This window comes from Triturus cristatus, chromosome 1_2 (genome assembly GCF_964204655.1).
Source record: "Triturus cristatus chromosome 1_2, aTriCri1.1, whole genome shotgun sequence".
Lineage (NCBI taxonomy): Eukaryota > Metazoa > Chordata > Amphibia > Caudata > Salamandridae > Triturus > Triturus cristatus.
Genome location: NC_140580.1, coordinates 787,738,363 through 787,750,891, shown reverse-complemented (window position 1 = coordinate 787,750,891; position 12,529 = coordinate 787,738,363). Strand labels below are relative to the sequence as shown.

The 12,529-nt window shown below is 48.9% G+C and overlaps 1 protein-coding gene across 1 annotated transcript in view; it reads left to right on the top strand.

Annotated features, from left to right (window-relative positions):
• Positions 1–12,529, top strand: part of LOC146868040 (uncharacterized) — a 155,858-nt gene that overhangs the window by 127,712 nt on the left and 15,617 nt on the right. The window contains exon 9 of the mRNA XM_085608853.1: positions 109–265. Coding sequence (XP_085464979.1) covers positions 109–265 — 157 coding nt within the window. The remainder of the gene's footprint in view (positions 1–108; positions 266–12,529) is intronic.

The window sequence follows — 12,529 nt, the reverse complement described above, 5'->3', positions numbered from 1 at the left end:
GCTTATACAGGTAAGTAACTCTTAAGTACTGTGACCTTTTGTAACAGCCTCATTTTTTAGAGTGCTTCTCAGCTGACCAATAAGTATTTACTTTTGTTTCCTTTACAGGTCCATGGTTCCCAAGGATCCTTACGGGTAGATAATCAGAACCCATTGGGAATTAGTGAACATGGGACCTCTGTGTCCATATGCTCCCAGACACAAACAATCCGATTCCGGGAAGCCTACAGAGAACTATTTCAGCACTTTCTCCGAACTCTCAAAGGTTAGAAATATTATGTAACCCTCTTAGTTGCTTTTCAGAATGGTTGTTTCTCCTCATGCCCTTATATTTTTTTAATCGGTTCTTTTATATATCTCCTAGAATTTCTGCTTGAAGCCACTGCAAGATGCTTTGCAGCAATTGTGCTTGATCTTTCACTTAGTTTCATCATTTAATGAAAACATATAGATGAGCTTCATGGAAGGATTTGTACTATTCAAATCAGAAGAGTAAAAAAAGTTTTCCATGGATTTTTTCCAGTCGTGGCTTGTGATTAAGATAGCAATCCTTTGTGCCCACTTTAGGAACCTCTCTGAAACTGTGTGGATGGGTGAGCAAGAGGCGTAGCCAGGGTTGTGGGGGAGAGGGTGTAATATGCATGCGATCTTATGGAAGCAGGAAAGAGGAAGATTTTGCAAAATAAATTGGTGGAATTTATTTTACCCGTTGAATTGTAATGAAGTGCTGGCAGTGTTAGGCTAAAATAAAGATATTTTGGCTTTAAAAATCAGGATTCTTTCATCTAAATCTGGTGTTGGCATGTGTGGGTTAATTAGTTTCCGGCTCACTTGTAACTGGTGTACTCATCCAGCATTGCTCAGCCTCGTGCCCCAGTAGTCTAGTGATTTACGTGCAGGCTTGGGTGGGAACAGCTCACAAGTCTTTTGAAGTCTGAGTGATGCTGCAGTGCTCGAAAGGATGGATGTAGATCATTAGGATTCTGGTAATCCATACACCAAGGATATGTAGATAATCAGGTTTCTGGTACTCCATACATCAAGGATAATGCTCCTATGTTTTTGCCGGTCTCTTTGTGGGCTTATTGGAGGTTAGGCCCATACTTGAAATACTGCTCTCTGAAAGTTAACTTCCCAATAGGATATTGAGTGTGTTTCAGGCAGATTTTGTGTGTTTATTTTCTTGCAAGTTAAGAGACCTGCTGAATGCTCTATTGTAGCAGTCTCCGTACCCAGTCCATTATCATTTTAGGTAGATGACATTGCAGAACTCCAGTTATGCCCTAACTAGTACCGTTAGGAGCTCCTACAGCCACAAAACAAGTTTTTGTCCAACACTCCCATTCCTAAGGACCTATGCTGTCTTCCAGTGGAGAAAATTAAGTTTTACTTTATGAAGCTATATATAACCCAGAAAGCTCTATGCTATACTCACCCAATCTTATTAGCTTAAAGAAATAGGCCAAGGGCACCCACTACACTGCCCCTACCGCCCAACGTCTCCAGAACGTAATTGGAAGCTTCACAAGTTCATAATTAAGGTAGTTTTTTGTTGTGACAGAAAAGTCTCTCACATAGTGATAGATGTGTACCCATACCCTGTGATATCTGGATCCCTGGTAATGATTTTTGGTCATAACCGAACACAGATCATGCATGTGCGCTATGAGCTACGATTGTCTCATGGATTGTGGTCTGCTTAGACTGGCAGAGGGGTCCAAAGCGCTACCTTCAAGTGGTGGAAGGCTACTACTTTCATCCGGAGCTAAGTAGCACAAGCACAGTGGTGGCAGCATACCGTGTTTTTAGTTTTCAGTGATCAGTAGAGTGAACAGGTTTGGTTTTACCTGTGTCATAGGAGTGTCCCCTCCTAGCCCACTCTGGTAAATTTCTGTTGCTGTGTGCTTAACTCACCCTTGGCATGCACTGGGCTGTGTGATTTGTTGATGCATGGGTGCCTGTGGAAAGGTACAGTGCATCGGGAAATGCGTGTACAGTTGCATGTGCACACTGGCATACCCGTGTGCCTGTAAAAAGGTACAGTGCATCTAAGAATAGAGCATGGTTGCTTGTGTGTGCAGGGTATGTGTGGGCCTGTGAGCGGATGCCACATGAAGTAGATTGCGCATGGTGCTACGTGAGCGTGCAGGGATGTACAGATGCTCAGGCAAGTGTACAGTACATAGAAGGCGGCATGTGTCTGTTTGCAATGGACACAACACCTAGAAGACACTGGGTTCCATTTTGGGAGTCACAGGGCTTGCTTGAGGAGCAGAAGAGGTAGAGGTTTCCCCACAGATCGATTTGTGGATTGCTGCATTCCTGAGAGCCAAGTGGGACCATCATTGGAAGAGCTCGGTGCTACAGTTCTCATGAATAGGGGCTCTTTGGTTCTGAAAGGTCGTCACTGGTCAAAGGGTCCTTGACACAACTGAGGAAACAGATGGGGCTGATAGGAGAATCATAAAGAGTAAAGCTGGGGCCCGTTAGTATCACTTTGAGGTACATATCACTGAGTCTAACAGGTGTGTACCTCAAGTTACTCCCATGGTTTGTGTTCAGGGCTATCACAATTGGAGACTGTCCTGCTCTGATAGGCTGCTCTCTGGAGTAAGAGAGCAATGAAGGAGTGGGCACTTCAAAAGAGGAAAAATCCCTGAACATCAACTTCACAGACAGAGACACTAAATCACAAGTGTGTCTGGAAATGGATTATAAAAACAAGAGCTTAAAACAAATTTTGAAGCTGTATATCAGTGTGAAGCTCAGCAAAAGTTCTGCATATAGGGACTGCGGGTCAGCCAGGCTCCCATGCTGGGTGAGAGGACTTCACCCAGGAGAATCAAGAATACTCGCAGGGAGCCTGAAGCACCAGCTTTTGCCTGACACAAGACCAGTGGGCCCTGCGAGGCGGAGATACCCTGGAGGTAGCGAGGTCCAGTCGGGGTCTTAACAAGACGATCCTCGGGTGGAATGAGAGATTCTGGTCTGTTGAAAACAGTGTGCCTATCAAGTCGTGTGCGCTGTGCGACCCCTGCATGTGAGGTGAGGGCTGCGGAAAGAACTGGACTGCTGCACCGATCAGGCTTTCTGCCCATGTGCATTGTGCCAAGCCCAGATGCCTGGAGTGAGCCACTGCTTAGAGAAATGGGTGCCGCTCTGGTGCCTTATTGCCAGGGACCAGAGGATGAGGGCCGTAGTCTTATTGGTTCCCCTAAGCAATCCCCACATGCTAGGAAGGGATCACGGAGAAGACGAAGGGCCTTCTCCCTGTATGCACTGCGAAGACTTCCCTGCATTTCAGGAGATCGTAGGGAAGAAAGAGGGCTATAGTTTGAGGACAGCATGCACCCACAATTGCCTAGCGGGTTGTGACTTGTGGCGTTAGAACAAAGTTTTACCTGCTGAGGCCAGGATCAACCAAGACCGCACCCAGACAGAAAAGAAGACTGACTGCTGGATCGGAGGAGCACAATGGACATCTGCCACCGTAGCTGCAGATGCCAAAGCTTTGCTCACCGCAGGGCCGGGAACATGCACCCGGGGACTCTGGAACACTATTCCAGCAAATGTGGGTAATAAGACTGGCACTGGGCCCTGAGCAAACTTGTTATGACAGATGCACCCAGGCGCGAGGTACACATGGACTGTTTTGCTAAAAGCGTTTGTAGAACTTCTAAAACTTGAACACTCTAGAGGGACCTAGCTTGGAATGTGAATGGACAATAATCACCATTCATAGTGTGGAAGTGGAACAGGAGCTGACCTAAGTAACGTTAGTGGGCCTGCTCTAGAAAGACTATATATTGTTTGAAGTGTGTTGTATTGTACCTTGTGTTAGTAGATAAATACTCCTTTTACATAAACGCCTGTGTTTGACTGGACAATCATTTATTGGCGTTGTTGGGTGTATTCTGAGCTGTCTATGCTCGTGTTACATCCGCCTCCTCCCCAAAAAGCTTTGGACTGCTTGACCCCCGCCAGCACTGAAAGTCAGGTGCTGAAGTGGTACTTGACTCAGTTGCTAAGAGCCCATAATAGGCCTGGCCCTGGGACATTCGAGTATAATGCCTCAACTACCATGGTTGAACCCAGTAGCTCCTGCTTGGCCCGTTGTCCTCTGAAAGGGATTCTGACAATATTCAATTGTATTAGAGAGAAAGTAATGGCAATTGAAAGCCCAGAAGGCTTTTAGTTGCACACTGCAGAGTCCACACACTTACAGATCTTATGTGAACCTCAAATTCCATTTAAGGATTGCCTACAAAACGTCCAGAAGTGAATGAATGAAGGAATATAAATATTCCTATCTGATAGAGACTTTTAGCTGCAGATTCCTTTGAATTTACCAGGCGTCAGGCTGGATCCAAAAACTTTTGCTGGAGCAATACCCCTTTCTTATATCCTCCTGTGGCTCCATTCTGCTTCGGATGAAGTTGTCGGCATCAGTTACGATTTCGCGGTCACCTATATAGGCGCCACCCAGGCGTGCGGACGTCAGTTATTTCCTTTCCACTCCAGTTAAGCGCCAATCCGGGAAGAGCTATTCCTCTGTCGCTTTTTGACGGGCATTTTTTCCGACTTTTGTAGACTTAAAAAAAAATCTAATTAGTGTGCGAGGATGTCTTTGAGGAAGACAGGGTTTAAGGCGTGCGGTGCTTGTCACCGCATGATGTTGGTTACCGACCCCTACCTCGTCTGTCTCTGGTGTCTCGATCATGAACACGATTCGAAGTAGTGCTCGGACTGTCGGGCTATGACTCCGAAGGCCTTGCGGGTGAAGGCTTCGAAGCTCCATGCGGTCCGGCAGTCAACACCATCCAGAGAGACTCTGCGGAGGTCCCAGTCCCGATCGAAGAAGAGGAGGTCGCGGTACCACTCCCGGAGCCCCAAGTGCTCTTCGTTCCACTCAAGGTCTTAGGGACACTCAGGCATGAGGCACAAGAAGAAGAAGAAGTCCAAGCGGACTTCATATTCACCTCAACTGTCGTCCGTCGACAAATGAGGTAAGGAGCACTGACGCTCTAGGCACGGTTCTTCAGAGCCTGAGCCAGGATCAACTTTGCACCTTCCTCTCTTAGCCGAAGCGACCCAGCTCAAATGAAAGGATCTTACGAGGCCATGTGCCACGTCTTTGAGCGGGTCGACCCATCTGGTGAGCCCTTGGGCCCCGCGGAGTCGGAAGAGGCCTCATCAGGTTTGACGCCGTCAGCTCTGGCCACGGCTCCAGTGGGGCCAGAGGGATCTGATCCCAGATCCGGGTCGATGCTGGTCGAGCCATCGCAACCTCCTTCAGGCATCGGACCCGAAGTCTGTGCCACCTGTGCCCACCAGCGATGCCAGGCCCATCCTTATCCCCGATGACACAGCATCGGAACTGCGTCACTCAATGCTGATTGAACTCAGGGGTTTTATGTTGTTGCCTAAACACTTTGAAGTTGTTTTCGGCTCAGTGAGGAATGGGAGAGGTCTATGTACCCTTTGGAACACCTGGATGACTTTGCAGAGCAGATGGACTGGTATGGGGTACTTGGGGAAGCCAGTGGACTGGACACTTCCCCAGATACTGGCATGCTCTCCGTCAACTGTGACTACGGAGGAGGGGGCATCTTATGCCATGGTGGTTAAAAGAGCGGCCAAGGTCCTCGGACTAGAGCTGCCCTCCGTGCAGGTCAGGATTAATCTCCTGACCAAAGTGCTTCAGCCTAGGGCTTCCTCCTCCGAACTCCTTTTGCCCTTTATTGAGGTACTAACTGGTGTCCCGTCTAGGCACGTGGTCCAAACCTAGCACATTGACTCCTGTGAATAGGACAATTGCACGCTGCCATCACCCAGCTCCGGGCGACCCAATGTTCCTCAGCCAACACTCACACTGAAAGCTTGGTGGTGCAGGCTTCTACATCCCAGGGCGCGCTCCCTTCCGCACCTCCAGATAGGGAATCCAAGAGGTTGGATTCACTTGGTAAGATGTTTTCTTCCTCCAGCCTGGCATTGCAGTCGGTAAATACCGCATGCTTATTGGACCGTTTATCCCGCTCCCTTTGGGAGATAGTTGCGCAAGTGCTGCCACACGTCCCTAAGGAGGCCCAGGCTGTGCTCTCTCAAGCAGTTAAGAACGGTAGAGGTACAGCAAAATTCACCATAAGGTGTGGCTTTGATACAATGGATTCGCTAGGCATCTCGATTTCCACAACAATGGCCTTGATGCACCACGCCTGGCTTAGGACAACTGGCTTCTCGGGCGTTGTCCAGGCAAATTTGATGGACATGCCATTTGATGGAACCCGTTTTTTGGGGGGAGAAGGCAGGCTCGGCGCTAGTGAGGTTCAAGTACTCTCGAGATACGGCCAGATCATTGATCCTGTCTGCTACACCTCGTGGCCAGTCTAGCTTTCGCCCCTTTTGTGGCAACAGAAGGGGTTTCCAGTCACGTCAGCCCTATCCCGGCCACGGTCCTGCGCAGACTTCCCAAGTCGTGCGGGGATGTGGACGCAGTTCATTCCGACAAGGAATGGAAGCCGGAAGTAATCGACCACCCTGCCCTTGGCAGCCACAGCCTCCAAGCACTCCTAGTCTAACTCTGCAAGACCACACTACTCGTGGCCAGTCTAGCTTTCGCCCCTTTTGTGGCAACAGAAGGGGTTTCCAGTCACGTCAGCCCTATCCCGGCCACGGTCCTGCGCAGACTTCCCAAGTCGTGCGGGGATGTGGACGCAGTTCATTCCGACAAGGAATGGAAGCCGGAAGTAATCGGCCACCCTGCCCTCGGCAGCCACAGCCTCCAAGCACTCCTAGTCTGACTCTGCAAGACCACACTACTCCAGTTGGTGGGAGACTCCATCATCATCTCCCCGTAGAAGTCCATTACATGGGACAAGTGGGTCTTGCAGATCATTCAGCAGGGCTATTATCTGCCTTTTCCTCCTCCCATTCCTCCAAATCAAGAACGGCTGATGGAGGATCATGTGAAATTGCTCCAGGCGGACGTTACAGCTCTCTTAGCCAAGGGATCTATTGAGAGGGTCCTGGATTCAGAAGTAGGCAGTGGCTGTTATTCGCACTACTCTCTGATTACAAAGAAGAACAAAGGGTTGCGGCCCATTTTAGATCTTCGAACCGTCAATCTCTTCCTCAAGACGGAGAAGTTCAAGATGCTCACTCTAGCTCAGGTCTTGTCTTCCCTAGACTAAGAGACTGGATGGTAGCGTTGGACCTGCAGGATGCGTATTTTCACATCCACGTCCTGCCAGACCACAGGCATTACCTGCGGTTCAAGGAAGGCGGCAAGCACTTTCAGTTTACTTTGCTCACCTTCGGCCTTACCAGTGCCTCTCTGGTGTTCACCCAGGTGATGGCCGTGGTCGCTGCTCATCAGTGCAGGTTAGGAGTGTCAGTCTTCCCCTACCTCAGTGACTGGCTGGTGAAGGTGTCCTCGCCCCAGGCTGTCGTCTACCACCTTCAGACTACAACAGACCTCCTGCATTCACTGGGGTTCTCTATAAATGTGCCAAAGTCACACCTGACTCCTTCTCAGACGCTCCCTTTCCTTGGAGCTGTTCTGGACACAGTGCAGTTTCTGGCCTATCCTCCCGAGCAGCAAGTCCTGGATATTGAAGTTATGATTCCAATGTTTCGAGCCTCTATCCTGGATTTCGGTGAGACTGACTCTGAGCGGCCGGGCCTCATGGCCTCCTGCATCCTGTGGGTAAAGCATGCCAGGTGGCATATACGGGCTCTGCAGTGGGACCTGAAGTTCCAGTGGACACAGCATAGAGTAAATCTCACTGACGTGGTCCAGACCTCAGACGGAACTGCGAGAGATCTGTAGTGGTGGTTGACGAACCGTGATTGGGTCAACGGCAGACTCCTTTCCCTTCCCCAACCAGAGCTCCCAATCATGACAGATGCGTCACTTCTGGGATGGGGTGGCCATCTGGGAAAGGTGGAGATCAGGGAACACGGAACTTCGGTGGAGTCGGAGTGCCACATCAATTTGCTGGAGCTTCAAGCAATTTGGTTGGCATTGAAGGCGTTTCTTCCCTATGTCAAGGGGAAGGTAGTGCAGGAATTCACGTACAACACCACCGCCATGTGGTACTGCAACAAACAGGGTGGGTGGGGTCGTGGACCCTTTGTCAAGAGGCCCTGCATCTCTTGACATGGCTGGAACAGCAGGGCATAACCCTGGTGGTTCAACACATGGCATGCTCTCTGACCGCCAAGGCTGACAAACTCAGCCGTCAATGCCTAGCGGATCACGAATGACGTCTCCAGCCGGAGGTGACACAAGGTCTCTTTCAGCAGTGTGGAGATCCTTGGTTAGATCTGTTCGTCTCCAAAGAGAAAGCACAGTGTCAGCAATACTGCTCGCCGGAGTTTCTAAGGCTGCTATCGCTCGGCAACACCTTTCGTCATGAGTGGAGCTCAGGCCTGCTGTACGCCTTTCCGCCCATACCACTCCTGCCAAGGTTTTTGAAGAAGATCAAAAGAGACTGGGCCCAAGTCATTCTTGTGGCTCTGGACTGGGCAAGGAGAGTCTGGTATCCAGAGCTTCTGTAAATGAGCATTGATCCTCTGCCGCTTCGGGAGGATCTTCTGTCACAGCAGCAGGGGAGGGTCCTCCACCCGAACCTGACATCTCTGCACCTCCATGTGTGGAGATTGAGTGGCGGCAGTTGAACGCTTTTGACCTTCCTCCTGACGTATGCAACATTATCTTAGCGGCCAGGCGGCCCTCCACTAAGACGATATACGCTTGCCGGTGGCAGAAATGTATATTATATTGTACATAAAGGTCTATTGGCCCTCTTTCTGCTTCTCTTTCCACTGTTCTTCTATACATCCTAACCCTTGCCCAGCAGGGCTCTGCTTTGGGAAATCTCAAGGGTAGCCTTTCTGCTCGATCTGCTTTTTTGTGGCTGCCAAACCAACCATCTCTTTTTAGGACACCGATTGTAAATAGATTTTTGATGGGGCTGACTTATTGTTTCTGCCCACGCCCTTTGTTATGCTGCAGTGGGACCTTATTTTGGTCCTCACTTATCTTATGTGTGCTCCCTTCGAGCCTTTGCACAACAGTCCCCTCTGGCTGCTTACCATCAAGCCAGCCTTTCTAGTGGAAATAACATCTGCCCGGAGGGTGAGTGAGTTGCAGGTGCTATCATGTACGCCTCTCTACATGATGTATTTTCCAGACAAAGTGGTACTTCGCACCCGTGCTTCATTTTTGCCAAAGGTTGTGGGACCCCATTCCATCTGGGTCAATCCATCACGCTGCCCACCTTCTTCACTCCCATGCATCCCTCTAAGGAAGAGGAGCGTCTCCACTGTCTGGACCCAAAAAGAGCATTGTCGTTCTACCTTCACCGCTCTAAAGAGTTGCGGGTGGACAACCAACTTTTTGTGGGGTATGTGGGAGCTAAGAAGGGGCGGGAAGTGCAGAAAAGGACCATCTCTCGCTTGGTCGTTCTCTGCATTAGGATCTGCTATGCACTAGCATAAGAAGCAGCCCCCTGAGGGATAAAGGGCCCATTCAACCAGAGGAAAGGCTGCGACTAGGACCTTGGCTTGGGGTCTCCGAGTCTTGGGCATCTGTCAGGCAGCAACATGGGCATCTTTGCACACATTTGCCAAGCACTACTGCTAGGACAGTCAGGACTGCAGGGATGGGCATTTTGCCCGTTGGGTCCTGTAGACCACCCTAGTGTAAGGTATTGGTCCGCAACCCACCACCGGAATGGTATGGCTTGGGTATCTAATTCAAAGGTAAGGAATCTGCAGCTAGAAGTCTCTATCAGATGAACAAGTTACTTACCTTCAGTAACGCATTATCTGGTAGAGATTCAAACTGCAGATTCCTTGCAGCTGCACCCATGCATCCCCGCTTTGCAGACTGATTGTGCTAGGACGACTCCCCTTTTCAAGGCCCTAGATTTGCACATGACTATGTCAGTTACTTTGTTGCTCTGCGCTCTGGCATGGAAAAAACAAAAAGTACTTACGTCCGCGTGCCTGGGTGGCGCCTTTATAGGTGACCGCGATGTCATAACAGATGCCGCCGACGTCACACTGAGCCGAAGGAAGCCACCCGACGATGCATGCAATGGGTATTGTCCGAGCAGAAGGTTCCATATCCAGCCTGACGCCTGGGAAATTCAATGGTAAAGAATCTGCAGCTAGATAGAGTCTCTACCAGATAATGCGTTACCGAAGGTAAGAAGCTTGTTCTATTGAAATGTTGACAAAAAACATGTTAATACGCTCGCAAATGCAGTAGGAAAAAAACGTATCATGTGATTTGGCCCAGACCAACACATCAAAAGCTGAAAACAGCGTCGGGTCCTCTGCTATAGCTGAGGTGCGTCACCCCCTCCTGCCAGCAGCAGCCACTGCAAAACTGTGAAAATAAAACGATAATAATCCATGTTTATTATCGTTTTATTTTTCTCCTACCATGTAGTCTTGGGGGTGGTGCCACGGAATGACAGGCACTGAGGAAGAGTTGTGGGCACTCTCTTCAATGCGCATGACGGTTTGGCCTACTGTCTGAGGCCGGTCAAACCGTCATGCGCACTGAAGCTGTCTCCAACCTGAGGTGTGTTGCCGGGTTGGAGACAGTAGGCACCGGCTCCCAGTCTTCCTGCGAGCGCAAATCAAGGGCACACAGGGCAATCCTGATGCTGCTCTCATGCTGTGAGAGCAGCATCAAGATTGCCCGCAGGGCAGGCTGGTAGCCTGTGCCTGCATGCTGTGGAACCAGAAGAGCGGCGATGCGGCAGGATTCAGGAAAGTTTCTTTTTTTTTTTACTTAATTTTTGGTTTTAGTCCCTCCCCCCCATTTCAACCTCTTCCCCCCTCCCCATCACCACCCCTCCCTCCCTCCCCCCCGTCATCCCTCAGCTTTGCCTGACATTAGCCGGTAACCTCGACTGGCTGAAAACGTCATGTTAGTTGCAGAGTAATTCATCTATTATAAAGTTGATAGAAAATAAACACAGTGATAAGACAACATCATAAAACAAGCATAGTTATGGTTACATAATCAAGAAGTAGATGGAGAAGTCATCAAGCCACCCACAGCCCTATGTTTATTTGGTGATTTTACTGCCTAGGTGTAAAATACCTTGAACCAAATAATAAGCTGTATGATCTCTCCACACACTTCTGAAGGCATGATATATTGTGTAAGCTAATAATGGCATGTACTCAAACTTTCTTGAGGTGCTTCCAACCTGCTCTATTAGGGATGGTAGTTCATGGTACATCAATTGGCATCTCGGCATCCATGTAAAGCCATTTTCATTCATTCTCAATTGTAGCTTCACTATCAGTGTACAATTTCCGTCACCCCATGAGGCTTTCTGACAACTTCTTTCTCCTTCAAGTATTCACTGTCTAGCCATTCTGAGAACTGATGTTAGGATCAGTGGCTTAACAAAACTTGAGTGGGCCCTCCTGCAAAGTACATGCAGGGGGTTCCCCAACGCTCCGAACCCAGTCAGTGCTGGAGGTGGCCCCCATAGCTCCGGGGTCCCCTGCACCGTGGGGGCTGCAGGGGCTTTTGTAACTCCACTGATTAAGATGGGTGCAACGATTTTCCCCGATGTAGAGGCTTGTTGGATGTGTAGTGACTTTGATGACAAAATGCTCTTGTCAGCAATTGATTATCTATTATCACACAGTAGGTATGCTAATGAAACACAGAAGTCAACTGTATCAGTTGCCAAAGACTCTACATGCCTCATTATCAATTGTGCAAGCCGTCATAGGATTCTTCCCCACGCCCCCCAAAATGAGGACACCGAATGTGCTAAAAATAATGTAACCACATTTCCGTTACTCAATTGCATTAGATCATCTACCTTGCCCTTACTATGTGCACCAATGGCATTGCAACTGGCAGAAGTTAAACCAATTTGATCCTAATATCACCTATCCCTGGGGGTTAATGATAAAGATGCAGGAGTCAAATCATGTTAAGTAAGTGGCAAGGTCTTAAACTTAATTTTGATGCATTTTCTGAGATTTTGTGATGATATATGGGTCTAGGTGGAATGAAGAACGTGTGTTGCGAGGACCCCAATACTTTCGGGTTCATACTTTGTATATTTCCTTAGCCCTTATAGTAAACTGTCACCTTTGCAAAGAAAAGGAAAAGAGACTGGTGCTACGCAGTTATGCTCATAAGAGTTACTTGTGTCTAGAATCCGACAAATCAGTCAGAGAATCTCTTCCTCTTGCAGGTGTACTAACTATTAACATGTTCTAGTATTGTATGTGCTGCTTCTATTGAATCGGATCGCTGCCATTAATTCACTTCCTGTTTCCCCGTGCTGCCACTGAAAGACGCAATTTTTTTGGTAGTGCGCTCTCTAGTCTTTTGGCGGCCGGGGCTATTTCAATGCGCGCTGCACGGACGCAGGCGCCTCAAAGGGGTTTTCTGGTATTGCGATTCTGCCGACCTCGCATAGCCTAATCTTGCTAAATTGCACTGTTTGCCTATTTTAAACCACTAACCTTTTAAAAACAT